Genomic DNA, 17249 nt, shown 5'->3' with positions numbered 1-17249 from the left:
AATGGCAGAGCAGGCTCGAGGGGCCGAATGGCCGACTCCTGCTCCTATATCTTATGTTCTTACATACTTGTTCTATTTTTGGGAATTTCTAGTCTGTGTATCCTCCCAATTCTATTGCCTATAGATCAACTACGTTGGGAGTGTCCAATCCTTTTGTTTTTTTGGGCCACTTAAGTACGTACCATGGAACCATGTGAGCCACACCCACGTTGAAATGCCTGTTCCCATTAATTCCCTTAAATCTCAAACTGTTGATGTTCATGGACCTTGGCACTCTGGTTTAGAGATTATCCACCAATGAGGCAACAGCGCTAAGAACAGCCCTTTTCTTTGGTTCAGTGGGCAGCACCCTCACCTCTGAGTCAAAAGGTCACCAGTTCCACTCCAGAGACCTGAGCGCAAAACCCAGGCTAACACTCCCAGTCCAGGACTGAGGGAGTGCTGCACTGTCGGAGGGGCAGTACTGAGGGAGCGCCGCACTGTCGGAGGGACAGTACTGAGGGAGCGCCGCACTGTCGGAGGGACAGTACTGAGGGAGCGCCGCACTGTCGGAGAGACAGTACTGAGGGAGCGCCGCACTGTCGGAGGGGCAGTACTGAGGGAGTGCCGCACTGTCGGAGAGACAGTACTGAGGGAGTGCCGCACTGTCGGAGGGGCAGTACTGAGGGAGCGCCGCACTGTCGGAGGGGCAGTACTGAGGGAGTGCCGCACTGTCGGAGGGGCAGTACTGAGGGAGTGCCGCACTGTCGGAGGGGCAGTACTGAGGGAGTGCCGCACTGTCGGAGGGACAGCACTGAAGGAGTGCCGCACTGTCGGAGGGGCAGTACTGAGGGAGTGCCGCACTGTCGGAGGGACAGCACTGAAGGAGTGCCGCACTGTCGGAGGGGCAGTACTGAGGGAGTGCCGCACTGTCGGAGGGGCAGTACTGAGGGAGTGCCGCACTGTCGGAGGGGCAGTACTGAGGGAGTGCCGCACTGTCGGAGGGGCAGTACTGAGGGAGTGCCGCACTGTCGGAGGGGCAGTACTGAGGGAGTGCCGCACTGTCGGAGGGGCAGTACTGAGGGAGTGCCGCACTGTCGGAGGGACAGCACTGAAGGAGTGCCGCACTGTCGGAGGGGCAGTACTGAGGGAGTGCCGCACTGTCGGAGGGGCAGTACTGAGGGAGTGCCGCACTGTCGGAGGGGCAGGACTGAAGGAGCGCCGTACTGTCGGAGGGGCAGTACTGAGGGAGCGCCGCACTGTCGGAGGGGCAGTACTGAGGGAGTGCCGCACTGTCGGACGGGCCGTATTTCGGATGAGACGTTAAACCGAGGCCCCGTCTGCCTCTCGGGTGGATGTAAAAGATCCCATGGCCACTATTTCGAAGAAGAGCAGGAGAGTTCTCCCCGGTGTCCTGGGTCAATATTTATCCCTCAACCAACATCACTAAAACAGATTATCTGGTCATTATCACATTGCTGTTTGTGGGAGCTTGCTATGTGCAAAGTGGCTGCTGCGTTTCCTACATTACAACAGTGACTACACTTTTTAAAAAAAAAAAAAAAAAAAAAAAAAAAAAAAAAAAAATATTTAATTGCCTGTAAAGTGCTTTTGGGACATCCTGAGGTTGTGAAAGGTGTTGTAGAAATGGAATCTTTTTCAACTACACAAGCTTCAACCAGTAAGAATGACCAGTGTAAATAGGATTGAGTTGCCCGGGCTTCTGAAGGAATGTTTGCCGGTATGTAGCTCCGAAATCTGATCTATGTGACATTTACAGATCTCCTCTTGGTAGATTTGTAATAATTCATTTGGATGAAGGGACCGAGTGTAATGTAGCCAAGTTTGCGGATGATGCAAAGATGGGTGGGAAAGCAAGTTGTGCAGAGGACTCCAAGAACCTGCAAAGGGATATAGACAGGCTAAGTGAGTGGGCAAACATTTGGCAGATGGAGTATAATGTGGGAAAGGGCGAGGTTCTACACTTTGGCAGGAAAAATAAAAAAGCAAATTATTATTTTAATGGAGAGATTACAAAATGCTACAGTTCAGAGGGACCTGGGGGTCCTTGTGCATGAAACACAAAGTTAGCATGCAGGTACAGCAAGTAATCAAAAAGGCAAATGGAATGTTGGCCTTTATTTCAAGGGGGTTGGAGTATAAAAGCAGGAAGTCCTGCTATAACTGTACAGGGTATTGGTTAGGCCACGCCTTGAGTACTGCGTACAGTTTTAGTCTCCTTATTTAAGGAAGGATATACTTGCATTGGAGGCGGTTCAGAGCCGATTCACTTGGTTAATTCCAGAGATGAGGGGTTTGACTTATGAGGAAAGGTTGAGCAGGCTGGGCCTATACTCATTGGAGTTTAGAAGAAAGAGAGGTGATCTTATTGAAACATGTAAGATGCTGAGGGGGCTCGACAGGGTAGATGCAGAGAGGATGTTTCCCCCTCATGGGGAAATCTAGAACTCGGGGGCACAGTTTTAGAATAAAGGGTCACCCTTTTAGAACGGAGATGAGGAGGAATTTCTTCTGAGGGTCATAAATCTGTGGAATTCTCTGCCCCAGAGAGCTGTGGAGGCTGGGTCATTAAATACATTTAAGGTGGAGATAGACAGATGTTTACAAGATAAGGGAGTGAAGGGTTATGGGGAACGGACAGGGAAGTGGCTTTGAGCCCAAGATCAGCCATGATCATCTTGAACGGCGGAGCAGGCTCAAGTGGCCTATTCCTGCTCCTATTTCTTATGCTCTTTCGTTTTAACAACTTCACTTCTATTTCTTGCGTTAGTTCGGTCCTGCAGAGATTTACAAAAGCGAAATGTGGCAGATGCTGGAAAGCTGAAATAAACACAGAAAATGTGGAGCGGGAAACCGAGTCAGTGACCTTTCATCAGAACTGGTGCACCTGTTCCATCCAACCTTCCCCTGTCAGCCGTGCAGCGCTCCAGGGAACCCGCGCAGCCAGCTTGCCGGCTTTTCGATGCAAAGGCCGGGCATGTGCGGTATTTTGGGTGGCCTGTGCAGCCCCTTAAAGGGGCCACGTGGTGCCAAAGGGGAGCATTGGTTACATCTCTAACTTTGTCCAGTTCTGACGACAACTTTCGTTAACTCCATTTCCGAAGGATGTTTTTGCCATGGAGAGAGTGCAGCGAAGATTCACCAGGCTGATACCTGGGATGGCAGGAATGACGTATGAGCAGAGATTGGGTCGATTGGGCTTATACTTGCTGGAGTTTAGAAGAATGAGAGGGGATCTCATTGAAACTTATAAAATTCTAACCGGACTAGACAGACTAGATGCAGGGAGGATGTTCCTGATGGTCGGGGAGTCCAGAACCAGGGGTCACAGCCTAAGGATAAGGGGTAAGCCATTTAGGACAGAGATGAGGAGGAATTTCCTCACCCAGAGAGTGGTGAACCTGTGGAATTCTCTACCACAGAAGGCAGTAGAGGCCAATTAATTAAATATATTCAAGAAGGAGTTGGATATATTTCTTGAGGCTAAAGGGATATGGGGAGAAAGCAGGGACAGGGTACTGAGTTTGGACGATCAGCCATGATCTCATTGAATGGCGGAGCAGGCTCGAGGGACCGAATGGCCTCCTCCTGCTCCTATCTTCTCTGTTTCTCTCTCCACAGATGCTGCCTGACCCGCTGAGTATTTCCAGCATTTTCTCTCTTTTTCACCTCTTGGTGTTTTTCCTTCATTTTAAATTTCTCATGTACAGGGATTTTTCCTGCACCATTCTGAGCTAAAACGACTCGATCTAAATTTGCTTTGAGCTTAACTGAGTCCAGTGAATACTTTGAATCAAATGATGGCAGAAAAGGGGAAAAATAGAATTTAAATAAGGTGATGAATGAGAGAGAGAAACTATTTCCTCTGGTGGGGGGAGTCCAGAACAAGGGGGCAGAACCTTAAAATTAGAGCCAGGCTGTTCAAGGGTGATGTCAGGAAGCAGCTCTTCACACAAAGGGCAGTGGAAATCTGGAAAACTCTTTCTTTCCTCCCCCCCCCCCCCCCCCCCCCCCCCTCTTCCCCAAAAGCTGTGGATGCTGGGGGTTAATTGGAAATTTCAAAACTGAGATTGATGTAGAGTTGAGTACCGATCAGCCATGATCTAATTGAATGGTGGAACAGGCTCGAGGGGCTGACTGGCCTTATTTTTAAATTTGTTTTTTTATGGGATGTGGGCGTCGCTGGCAAGGCCAGTATTTATTGCCCATCCCTAATAGCCCCGGAGAAGTTGGTGCTGAGCCGCCGCCTTGAACCGCTGCAGTCAGTGTGGCGAAGGTGCTCCCAGAGTGACCCTCCTCCTGTTCCTATGGGAGTAGTCAATACCCGGTTGTTAAGGAAAGATGGACATTTAGGGATGGGTAGATGTGGGTTTACAGGAAATTCAAACAATATTTCAGGAAAAGGAGAGAATATTTGAATGGCCTCCTCCTGTTCCTATGATACGAAGAAAGAGGTACAGGAAACTTTCTGGTATCCGGCACGGATGGGACCGACGTGGTGCCGGTTCATAGAAACATAGAAGATAGGAGCAGGAGTAGGCCATTCGAGCCTGCTCCGCCATTCAATGAGATCATGGCTGATCATCCAAATTCAGTACCCTGTCCCTGCCTTCTCCCCATATCCCTTTAGCCTCAAGAAATATATCCAACTCTTTCTTGAATATATTTAATGAACTGGCCTCCACCGCCCTCTGTGGCAGAGAATTCCACAGGTTCACCACTCTCTGGGTGAAGAAATTCCTCCTCATCTCTGTCCTAAATGGCTTACCCCTTATCCTTAGACTGTGACCCCTGGTTCTGGACTCCCCGACCATCGGGAACATCCTTCCTGCGTCTAGTCTGTCCAGACCTGACAGAATTTTATAGGATTCGATCATCAATTCCGGATAACCGAACGCTATAGTAAAAGATACGGACCTTAGAGCTCTGTATAAAGCAACAAACCCTGTTGCTTAGCAACAGCTTCAGAACAACGTCCACAAGTTGCAAACGTCTCTGTAGCTTAGCAACAGCTGCAACCAAACCCTTGCCTTCCTCCATTTGTTGCTGTGTAAGTAATAAAAGTGATAAAACTTACCTGAAACCGACTCCTGAATTTTGCCGGTTAACCGACATTTCTGGTTATTTAGGGGCCGGTTAATCGAAAGTTTCCTGTAAATAAGGGAGAGAAAGGCAGGAAATGAGAGTTAGTGATTGAAATACCTTCACGATTTGTGGCTTTGCTGTAATGATTCTGTTCTTGCGTATTTTCAGATTTTGCTGTGTGGCAGATAACCGAATTGGCGCTACTGGCGTGGAGGAAATCAAAAGCCACCCGTTCTTTGAAGGAGTAGACTGGGAACACACCAGGTAAGCTGTGGAATCGGGCCGGGGGGGAGCGCGGAACGGGCGATAGCGAACTGGCGGCCACACCCGCTCCGTGAAAGGGGCGGCCCCTTGGCGATCGCCCGTTCTCCTCTCCCGCCCAATATTGTGGAAATGCTCGCTCTGTATAACGGATCCTCAATGGGCAATGCTTCATCTTTTATAGTTTCATCGATGTCAATAAAAGAAAAGATTCTTCCCTCGCCCCTAGGCTTCGGTTTTCATAGTGCGAAACTTATTGCAATCCAGTTTGGGTTTTTTTCAAACTGGTTCCCAGCATCTACAACCTAATTATAGACTGTCTGTAAATACAGAACTCTCCTCGCACAGCTCGGCACAATACTCAATTTTTATCGGGGTGGGAGAAATCGATGATGTTTTAAGAACTTATCCCCACTATAAACATTGATTTTGGTAGCAGGTGGCCATTTTATGGTGGGACCGATGTTCCCTCTTTTTTTCCGCGTGTGGTCCCTTTAAATTTGCTGCTGCACGGGATCCTCGTGATGGGGGGAGCGGCCCGTGTGGGATCCTCGCGATGGGGGAGAGGCCCGTGGGGTATCCACGCAACCAAAACTGCACACTATACTCAAGATGTGGTCTCGCCAAGGCCCTGTACAACTGCAGCAAGACATCCTTGTTCCTGTACTCAAACCCTCTCACTACGAAGGCCAACATACCATTTGCCTTCTTAACCGCCTGCTGCACCTGCATGCTTACCTTCAGCGACTGGTGCACAAAGACACCCAGGTCTCGTTGCACTTCCCCATCTCCCAATCTATTGCCATTCAGATAATAATCTGCCTTCCTGTTTTTGACACCAAAGTGGATAACCTCGCATTTATCCACGTTATATTGCATCTGCCATGCTTCTGCCCAATCACCCAACCTGTCCAAATCATCCTGTAGTTTCTCGGCATCCTCCTCACAGCACACACGCCCACCCAGCTTTGTGTCGTCTGCAAACTTGGAGATATTACATCTAGTTTCCTCATCTAGATCATTAATATATATTGTGAATAGCTGGGGTCCAAGGACCGATCCCTGCGGTACCCCACTAGTCACTGCCTGCCACTCGGAAAAAGACCCGTTTATTCCAACTCTTTGCTTTCTGTCTGCCAACCAGTTCTCTATCCAAGTCAATACCTTGCCCCCAATCCCATGTGCTTTAACTTTACATGCTAATCTCTTATGCGGGACCTTATCAAAAGCCTTCTGAAAGTCCAAATACACCACATCCACTGGTTCTCCCTTATCTTTTTTACCAGTTACATCCTCAAAAAATTCCAGAGGGTGATGGACACAGATTCAATAGTAGCCTTCAAACAAGAATTGGATAAATACTTGGAGGAGAAAAAATTGCAGGGATATGGGGAAAGAGCGGGGGAGTAGGACTGACTGGATTGCTCTTCGAAAGAGCTGGCGCAGACTCGATGGGCCGAATGGCCTCCTGTGCTGTTCTATGATTCCAGTGGTGATGGTACTGGAGTAGCAGAGGTGTGGGTTCACTATGGTAAGTGGTGAAATGGAATGGATAAAACTGGTCGCTTGTGAGCTGGCTGCAGTAAACGCCCGTGAAAGCTGTTGTAAAAAGCCACCTGGGTCACTACTGTCCTTCTGGGCCGAGACTCTGCCACCTCTACCTGGCTTGGGCCTACACGTGACTCCAGTCCCACACTCTGTGGTTGATTGTTAATCCCCCTCGGGGCATTTAGGGGTGGACAATAAAAGCTGCCTTGCCGGTGTGACCCACATCCCAAGAACAAATTTAAAATTGAACATTAGTTTTAAATGAGGCTTGCGTGCCTGTCCTTTCTGTGACCTTTTCACTTTTTTTAATAAATAATTTCTAAACGCTCTGCACTGAGGATTTTAATTTTGGCAATCTTAAATTGCATCCCTTTTATGTGCGTCTCTTGAGACTGGCAGGTGGAAGTAAAGTGATACTGATTGCGCACACAAGCTAAATGGTTCGCTGATTTTGGTTAATCTGCCGCAGAAGAATTTAAGACCAGTCTGTGGGTCTGTTACAGTAATTGGGTTAATTCCGACCAACAGGTATTTTGTTTGGGGCCTTTTGTGTTTGTGAAATAGTTGAGGCCTCAGTGCATCCTGAGGTACTTCTGTCCCCTTTGATCATGACCTAATTGCATTATGACCCTGCAAGTTTCCAGGAAGCAAGTGATTAGTTGAATTTTATATCTGCAACAGGTCCTCGTAACACGGAAAACTGAAATTGGGACTTTTTACTGTGTTAAAGGTGCTATATAAGTGCAAGTTATTTTAAAATTCTCATCCATGTTTTCAAATCCCTCCGTGGCCTCTCCCCTCCCTATCTCTGTAACCTCCATCTAGAACCAGGGGTCACAGTCTCGGGATAAGGGGTCGGCCATTTAAGACCGAGACAAGGATAAATTTTTTCACTGAGGGTGGTGAATCTTTGGAATTCTCTGCCCCAGAGGGCTGTGGAGGCTCAGTCATTGAGCATATTCAAGACAGAGATCGATAGATTTTTGGACTCCTGGGGAATCGAAGCATATGGGGATCGGGCGGGAAAGTGGAGTTGAGGTTGAAGATCAGCCGTGATCTTATTGAATGGCGGAGCAGGCTTGAGGGGCCGAATGGTGGTCTCCTGTTCCAATTTCTTATGTTCAGCCCCACAAACCCCCCCCCAAGATTTCTGGCCTTGTGAGCATCCCCTGATTTTTAATCGCTTCACCATTGGTGGCGGAGTGGGCCTTTGGCGTAGAGGTAGCATCCCCGCCGCTGGGCCAGAAGGTGTAGGGTTTCGAGTCCCGGCAAGTGGAGTCGGAGCTCCGGCTCTAAATTCTGGGTTGACATCCAGCGGGATACTTGCATCCGTGGGTGTGGGTGGCCCCCCCCCCCCCCCCCTTGTATGGGTTGTGGGAGCCCGTAAAACCCTCCCGCCATCGGACTAACCGCCCTAATGGCTGGTATGAAGATGGTTACGGTCACCGGAAGGAGCGTTAACGCGGCCAGAAATCCTTCCACCGCTTGATGCAGTTCCCCAAAGGGAACAGTGTGAAGACACGTCGACGACGACCATTGGTGGCCATGCCTTCTATTGCCTGGTCCCTAAGCTCTGGAATTCCCTCCCTAAACCTCTCTGCCTCTCTCTCCTTTTAAGACGCTCCTTAAAACCGACCTTTTTGACCCAGCTTTTGGTCACTTGTCCTAATATCACCTTCTGTGAGTCGGTGTCATACTTTGTCTGACAATCGCTCCTGTGAAGCCTTGGGGTGTTTTTACTATGTTAAAGGTGCTGGATAAAGACGAGCTGGTTTTGTTACAAGCTCTTTAGAGGGGAAGTTTCAATGGAAAGTTCATGATTGATTCTTTCTTTCGGACAGGGAGAGGCCAGCAGCAATTCCAATTGAAATAAAAAGTATAGATGACACTTCTAATTTCGATGAATTTCCAGAATCGGACATCTTGCAGCCAGGTATGAAAGAATTGATTAAACTCGTTGCGCGTTAACCCCTTTTTATAGTGCTTCAGTCGAGCATTTGAAAGACTCAAAATGTTTTAAATACGCTAAAGACACAGACTGGGATCTTGAGGCTTGTACTATAAAAGAAAGACTTGTATTTCTATAGCGCCTTTCACGACCACCGGACATCCCAAAGCGTTTTACAGCCAATGAAGTACTTTTGAAGTGTAGTTACTTGTAATGTAGGAAATGCAGCAGCCAATTTGCATGAACAGCAATGAGATAATGACCAGATAATCTGTTTTTAGTGATGTTGATTGAGGGATAAACATTGGCCCAGGACACTGGGGAGAACTCCCACGCTCTTCGAAATAGTGCCTTGGGATCTTTCACCTGAGAGCAGATGGGGTTTTAACGTCCCATCCGAAAGACGGCACCTCTGACAGTGCAGCGCTCCCTCAGTACTGCACTGAGCGTGTCGGCCTGGATTTTTGTGCTCAAGTCTCTGGAGTGGGGACTTGAACCCACAACCTTCTGAGAGAGAGAGAGAGAGAGAGACACCCACTGAGCCAACTTATGTAATAGTTTACCCAATTAAAAGCTCCTTTTTTATATTGTCCGATTGGTGCTGCTGGAACCTGACCACAGATTCAGAGTCCAGCAGAGACGTCCAGGTAAATCACCCAAATTTAACCAAGTCTGGTTCTGGGATTATCGACACTGGCGATTTTCCTGTCCCGTTCCCACCACCTGTAGGGAGCCAGGAGCACTGGCACGATCCTTGGCCCAAAATAAAAGTGGTAAGCAACACTCTGTTTAATCCGAGGCCCCGTCTGCCCGCTCAGGTGGATGTAAAAGTTCCCACGGCACAGTCGAGGAAGAGCGGCTAGACTTCTCTCCTGGTGTCCTGGCCAACAATTATCCGTCTACCAACCCCACCAATGATGTTGCTGTGTGTGTAAATTTGCCTGACTGCACTTCATTGGTTGTGCGGGGTTTTGGGACGTCCGGAGGAGGTGAAAGGCGCTAGATAAATGAGAGTTTGTTCTTTCCAACTCATTACACCTGCGATTGGCCACGTGAAGTGTTGGTGAAAAGTCTTTCATTGCAGTCAAACCTCTACCTTTTTTTTGTTCCTTCTAATTTCAGTGCCAAACGTGACCGAATCGGATTATAAATCTAAAGACTGGGTATTCATCAACTACACGTACAAGAGGTTCGAAGGCCTGACCGCTCGGGGAACCATCCCATCCTACATGAAAGTGGGGAAGTTGTGAGGACGACGGTTACAATGGCCTGCGTCTCTCCCTCCTGAAGACTTGCTGATTCACAGCCAGGATCAACAGAAGTTCTACTGGATTAGAATTTCCTGCTCCAACAACTAAATTTTACTTTTTATTTAAACTTGGGTTAGCAGAGCCAAAATGCCACGGCCTTTTCTGGATTCTCTCCCTCAATGATGGTACTTGGGTTAAAGCTAGCGGGCACTGTTTCTGTATTTTGTGTGTGGGATGTTCTAATTTAAGGTGTGTGTTGGCGTTCAGTGCTGCGAACTGTTACCAGAGCTCGGGTGTGTGAAGCCTTCCATTTATGCCGCATGTATGACTGAATGTGAATGGATTATTTGCTGTGAGTTGGTTCTGAACTGAGAGCTCGCCAAGTCAGGAGGTACATTGGCATGCCCACGCATTTATAAGTTGTGACCGTATGAAGCTGCACACGCTTGCAGTGGCTGCAAGGGACAGGCTGTAGTACTCTACTCCACAAAATTAAAATTCACCCTCCGCCATGGCTCAGTGGGGAGAGCACTCTCGCCTCCGAGTCAGAAGTTCATGTGTTTTAGCCTCACTCCACAGCAAATAATCTGGGCTGACACTCCAGTGCAGTACTGAGGGAGTGCTGCACTGTTGGAGGGTGCCGTCTTTCGGATGAGACGTTAACCGGAGCCCTCTCGGGTGAATGTAAAAGATCCCACGGCAGTATTTTGAAGAGGAGCAGGGGAGTTCTCCCCGGTGTCCTGGGCCAATATTTATCCCTCAATCAACATCACTAAAACAGATTATTCGGACATTATTACATTGCTGTTTGTGGGAGCTTGCTGTGCACAAATTTGCTGCCACATTTCCTACATTACAACAGTGACTACACTTCAAAAAGTACTTCATTGGCTGTGACGCGCTTTGGGACGTCCTGAGGTGGTGAAAGACGCGATATAAATACAGTTCTTTTTCACCCACCACTCCCACCCTCACCAGTGCTACAGCCCTGTAATGCTCAATATAGTGACGGTTCCTCTCCCTCAGCCCTTTCTGTATGGTGAGCAGAAAGTTCAAGTTACAGGAAATTTTGTGCTATCCGGCACCGACTGGACCGAGCTGTTGCCGTCCCATCAAAACAGCCGGACAAACCAGCGCTAATGTTGAAACATACGGAGATTTTGAGCTCCGTATCTGGCAACAAACCCTGTTGCTTAGCAACAGCTTCTAAACAGTCGGCCGTACCTTGCAAGAGTCCCTGTAGGTTAGCAACAGCTTCAGCGAGACCTTGCAGAGCCTGACTGGTGGGGAAAAAAAAACAACGAAACGGCTCCTGATTTTTGCCGGTGGCTCGAGCATTCCGGACAGTTAGCCTCCGGATAAACCAAAGTTTCCTGTATCTCAACACTAAAATTGTCAACTGCCATGTTTCTGTGCTCGCATTAGGGCATCTGTACCTTCAAGGAGCAGACGGGACTTTCACAATACTAATTCCCTGTGTAATAAAACTACCAGAGCTAACTTTAAACTGCAAAAACATCCTTGTGGAGTGTGCGGTGTCGGTGCGATGCACAATCGAAGACTTCTGGTTTTCTCGCTGAGCGATCTTGTGTACGTTTCCTGCCTGTAGAAGTCTGGTTGCAAGGGCCTTTCGATTCAGTAGCTGCCGTTATTGTGTATGACATTGTGCCACGTTCTCATGTAGCAGACTTCTTATTTTATTTTAAAAACCAAAGATCCTGATGTTTGACATGAAGTTTGGTTTCCAAGGACGACTGTTCCTGGGAACTGACAGATCAATGTTAAGAATATTCTGTACCTGAAAGTTGTACATTTTTTTTTTAAACAAACAGTAAAGCAGTTTTCTTACTTTTTTTTTGGTTTTTATTTGGATGGATGTGGAAAGCTCATTGCTCTTTTTTTTTTTTTCTTCCCTCTTTTCCCACCCCCCCCCCCCCCCCCCAAATCATCTCTCCTTTTCTCTTATTCTCTCTTTTTCTTTCTCTTTCGCTCACTTTCTCTCTCTCGCTCTTTTATGTATGAGGTGATGCTTTTTACAGACTTAAAATTAATTTTATTTTGCAGTCCTCCTTTGGGTCTGAGCCTTGGCTGAATTGAGTTGTGTTGTAGCAATTATTGTTCCTCTAAACCCAGTGTTGTATGTCGCCACTGTCTCAAAGAGTGCCGACAATATGACGATGTGAATGCGGCGAGCCGAGAGCAGATATAGTCCCCCGTCAACATTCTGTGCTCCCGAGGAACTACTTGAGATTAATATACACCAGATCCTGCCCGGGGTTTGGGAGTGACGATCTATGAAGACCGTTGGCTTGCCTGATGCACCTTTTAATTATCATTAATGTTTTAAACTGATTTAATTTCATTTATGAGCAGGAGGAGGCCATTCAGCACCCTTGGGCCTGCTCTCCCATTCAGTTAGATCATGGCCGATTTGTACTTCACTTCCATGTCCCTGTCTTTGCTCCGTGTTCCCTGAAAATCTATTGATACAAAAAGAAAATACTGCGGATGCTGGAAATCTAAAATAAAAACAGAAAATGCTGGAGCTACTCAGCAGGTCAGGCAGCATCTGTGAAGAGAGAAACAGAGCTAACGTCTCAGGTCAATGATATGTTCTGACCTGCTGAGTTTCTCCAAATATCTATTGATCTCAGTCTTGAAAACTCCAATTGTCCCACAGCTGGTTGTGGGGGGGGGGGGAAGAGAGTTCAGATTTCCACTCCCCTTTGTGTGAAGAAGTGCTGCCTGACCTTGCTCCTGAACGGCCTGGCTCTAATTTTATTATGTCCCCTCGTTCTTGATTACCCCACCAGACTGAATAGTTTCCCCATAACTACTCCATTGGATCCTTTAACATGTTAAATACCTCGATCAGATCACACCTCAGTCTCAAACTCAAAGGAATACAAGCCACATTCTCGTAATTTAACCCTCTACACCCCGGTATCATTCTAGTGCACTTTAGCTGTTTGGAACTTAACGCTCATCAGATCGCGATTTCATTTACCCCTTCTGATATCACAGATTGCAATTTACATGGTACCGACGACAACTTATCTTTTTAAAATCTCAAGGCACTTCACTTGCGAGACAATAGACTGAGGGTTTGGGAGAGTTAACCGAAAATAGTTTGAGCTTTTGAAGAGTTTTCTTGGGGTGGGTTGGGAAATCCTGAGGGGTGGAGCAAGGCCAATGAAAGCTACCCCAGCAAATGAGACACTGGAGGCATACGATCCGAGTCTGGGGACTATAAGGGACAAGTTGGGATGCAGGGCAGGGGGAGAGGTGGCGCAAAGCCATGGAGGTTTTTGCAAGCGAGGGCAAGGATTTTAAATACGGGGCGCTGCTGGAGATCAGCGGCGATGGGTGAGGTTTTTTAAAAATTAGTTCATGGGATGTGGGCATTTCTGGCAAGGCCAGCACCCGTCCCTAATTGCCCTCGAAGGTGGTGGTGAGCTGCCTTCCTGAACCGCTGCAGTCTATGTGGTGAAGGTGCTCCCACAGTGCCGTTAGGGAGGTGATGTGCCTCAATAAATCCGAGACTCGATGTTAGCGGAACAAAACAAGGCTTTTATTAACTTAGAAGGTAACACACAGTGGAGAGGTATCTTCCATCCAGAGGTCTGCTGTACTGGATGCGAGGCAGGCTGAGCCAGCTTACATAGGGGCCAGGTATGGGCGGAGCCCTACACACAATACATTACGATACAATACAATGGTGAGGAAACGGAACTGAGGTAAGGGAAATGAAACCGAAACTAAACCACAGTCACAGGCAGAGAATACTGTGAGTGATGAATGGCATATTTCATCACCGGAGGGAGTTCCAGGATTTTGACCCAGCGGCGATATATTTCCAAGTCAGGATGGTGTGTAACTTGGAGGGGAACTTGGAGGTGGTGGTGTTCCCATGTGCCTGCTGCCCTTGTCCTTCTAGGTGAAAGAGGTCGCGGGTTTGGGAGGTGCTGCCGAATTTAATTTAATCAAATTTTAAGTAAGTGGGGGATAGGATGGGGCAAGAGGAACTTTGGACAAAATGGAGTTTGTGTAGGGAGCAGCTCGCTAGGCTGGTGAGGGAGATGTTTGAGAATGTGAATCCTGAGGTAACAAAAACACAGCTAGCCTGATGATCAACGAGTTGGTTTCTCAGGCAGTCACACAGACTGTTGATCAACTGATTTTTCTATTACTAAACAGGTAACATTTTAATGTCAGTAAATTCATCACTATCTAACTGGCTAATCATTACCAAGAAATGAAATAAGGAACTATCAAGCTCTTCTTTGTAAGTACTTATTCTTTCACGTGATTCTTAAAGTTAAATGGCCAGAAAGCCAGTTATGTTGTAACACTGAGCAAGTTGCCCTGATTTTAGGATCACATGTTCCAGATTAGCTAGGTCAAAGTTGAAAGAAATGTCCTCGTCTCCTTGTGGACCAATGCCGTTGCTTCTCTGGTGCCTTCCTACTCTTTTTTTTTTCTGTTCAACTCCTTTCTGTTTCATCCTCTCCCTCCAGACATCCCCTTCGAAAGCCCATGACCCACCCAGCTTCACTTTAAAAACCCTCTTTCTGCTGCGGCTGATGGGTGTCGAGCTTCCGACCCCATCATCAAGATCACCTACTTCCACCTCCTGTAACATCGCCTGACACCCGACCCTCGTCCATGTCTTTGGTACCTCCAGACTTGACTATTCCAACACTCTCCTGACCCACTTCCCATCTTCCACCTTGTGCTCATCCACAACTCTGCTGCCCGTATCTTAACTCGCTCCAAGTCTCGTTCACCCGTCACCCATGTGCTTGCTGGCCTACACTGGACAACACCTCAATTTTAAAATCCTCATCCTTGTTTTCAAATCCCTCCATGGCCCCGCCCCTCCCTATCTCTGTAACCTGCTCCAGCCCCACAACCCCCCCGAGATCTCTGCGCTCCTCTAATTCTGGCATCATGCAGATCACCGATTTCCATCGCTCCACCATTGGTGGCCGTGCCTTCAGCTGCCTGGGCCCTAAGCTCTGGAATTCCCTCCCTAAACCCCTCCGCCTCTCTCTCCTTTTAAGATGCTCCTTAAAACCTGCCTCTTTGACCAAGCTTTTGGTCACCTATCCTAATATCTCCCTCTGTGGCATGGTGTCAAATGTTTTTATTGATAGCGGTCTTGTTAAGCGCCTTGGGACATATTGCTATGTTAAATGTGCTATATAAATGAGTTGTTGATGCTGTTTTCCACTGGCCATAGTCTCTTTCCAATGTCTCTGATCATTATTCTTCTGTCACTCTTGTATCCTCTGGCTGCTCTCTTCACATGCCCATTTACTGCTCTTTCATGCTGCTTTGTCTGTGTTTCTCTGGCTCAGTTGGTAGCCCTCTCGGCTCTTGAGTCAGGAGTTTGAGAGCTTCACCCCCTCTCCGCTCCACCAGTAAGCCATGAGGCCGAGTGTGACATCTCATTGCATCGTTGTGGGAAGTGCTACGCAGTGTGACGTGGCATTTCATGCTTGAGATGTTAAATTAAGCCTGCAGCAGTTGTGTAGGTGGATGTGGCACCCATTAAAGCAGCTTGGAGATTGCCTGATAGCCTGGCCAAGATTCCTCTTTCATTCAACACCAACAAAGAAAAACATTACCGGTCTTTCATGTTAGCGCTGATTGTGGGACCTCGCTGAGTGGAAAATGGCTGTCGTATTTGCCCACATCACAACAGAGGTCACTCTCGACACAATCGCCAAGAACTTCAATTCTTCAAATGATTGTGGGCAAGGGAAGGAAACCTTCTGTCCTTACCCGGTCTGGGGCTACACGTGACTCTAGACCCACACCAACGTGGTCGACTTTTAACTGCTCTCTGAAGTGGCCCAGCAAACCCCTTGGTTGTATCAAACTGCTACGTAAAGAGGTTAAAGAAGGTGGCCCACCACCCCCTCAGCTCAGGGGTGGGCAAGAAAAGGCCAGCGATGCCCACACCTAGAGAATGAATTTTTTTAGAAGAGTGGAGATGGGTTGGCCTCTTTCCATTGCAATTTCTATGTTTTGCCCCAAGGGCTACTTCTCACAAGAAACTAGCTTGAAACTTGCATAGATTATACAGCACAGAAACAGGCCATTCGGCCCAACGGGTCCATGTCTTAGTTTATGCTCCACACCAGCCTCCTCCCACCCCTCTTCTGCTCACCCCATCAACATATCCTTCTGTTCCTTTCCTCCTCATGTGCTTATGTTGCTCCCCCTTAAATCCATCTCTGCTATTCGCCTCAACCACTCCCTGTGGTGGCGAGTTCCACATTCTAATCACGCTCTGCGTAAACAACTTTCTTGTGACTTCCCTATTGGATTTGTTAATGACTATCTGATAATTATGCAGAAGTTAAGGGGCCTTCATCTCGGCTGAGTTCAAACTTTGACCCCAGAGGTGACACTGAGTGGTGACCCACTCTATCGCCCGAACTCTCTCCGCTACCCTAGAATCATACAGCACAGAAGGAGGCCATTCGGCCCATCGTGCCTGTGCCAGCTCTTTGAACGAGCTCTCCAATTAGTCCCACTCCCCCTGCTCTTCCCCAAAGCCCTGCAAATTTCTCCTTTTCAAGTATTTATCCAATTCCCTTTTGAAAGTCACTATTGAATCTGCTTCCACCGCCCTTTCAGGCAGCGCGTTCCAGATCACAACAACTCGCTGCGTAAAAATAATTCTCCTCATCTCCTCTCTGGTTCTTTTGCCAATTACCTTCACTCTGTGTCCTCTGGTTACTGACCCTCCTGCCACTGAAAACAGTTTCTCCCTATCTATTTTATCAAAACCCCTTATAATTTTGAACACCTCGATTAAATCTCCCCTTAACTTTCTCTGCTCCAAGGAGAACAATTCCAGTTTCTCCACATAACTAAAGTCCCTCATCCCTGGAACCATTCTGGTAAACCTTCCCTGCACCCTCTCCAAGGCCTTGACATCCTTCCTAAAGCGTGATGCCCAGAACTGGCCACAATAATCCAGCTGAGGCCTAACCTTCTGCCAGTATTCTGTTCTGTTGCTATTCTGTTGGTTTTGTCTACTCCTTGCTGTTGTGAGCTCTTCTCCACCAGAGGGGCATGCCTCCCTTTTCAAGATCAATATTTCTTTGTATTTTTTTTCCTTTGACTGTGTAAATGTTGACTAT

General features: G+C 47.7%; 1 protein-coding gene across 1 annotated transcript in view; it reads left to right on the top strand.

The window, feature by feature from the left end:
- LOC147106451 (serine/threonine-protein kinase 38-like) overlaps window positions 1-11945 on the top strand; it is a 76463-nt gene extending 64518 nt beyond the window's left edge. The window contains exons 12-14 of the mRNA XM_086009638.1: window positions 5254-5349; window positions 8736-8827; window positions 9965-11945. Coding sequence (XP_085865764.1) covers window positions 5254-5349; window positions 8736-8827; window positions 9965-10092 — 316 coding nt within the window. The 3' untranslated portion in view covers window positions 10093-11945. The remainder of the gene's footprint in view (window positions 1-5253; window positions 5350-8735; window positions 8828-9964) is intronic.
- The last annotated feature ends 5304 nt before the right edge of the window (window positions 11946-17249 follow it).

Source organism: Somniosus microcephalus, chromosome 16 (genome assembly GCF_052327205.1).
Source record: "Somniosus microcephalus isolate GS21.2 chromosome 16, FLI_Smic_1.0, whole genome shotgun sequence".
In the NCBI taxonomy this organism is placed as follows: Eukaryota; Metazoa; Chordata; class Chondrichthyes; order Squaliformes; family Somniosidae; genus Somniosus; species Somniosus microcephalus.
This window is presented reverse-complemented; position numbering and strand designations above follow the sequence as displayed.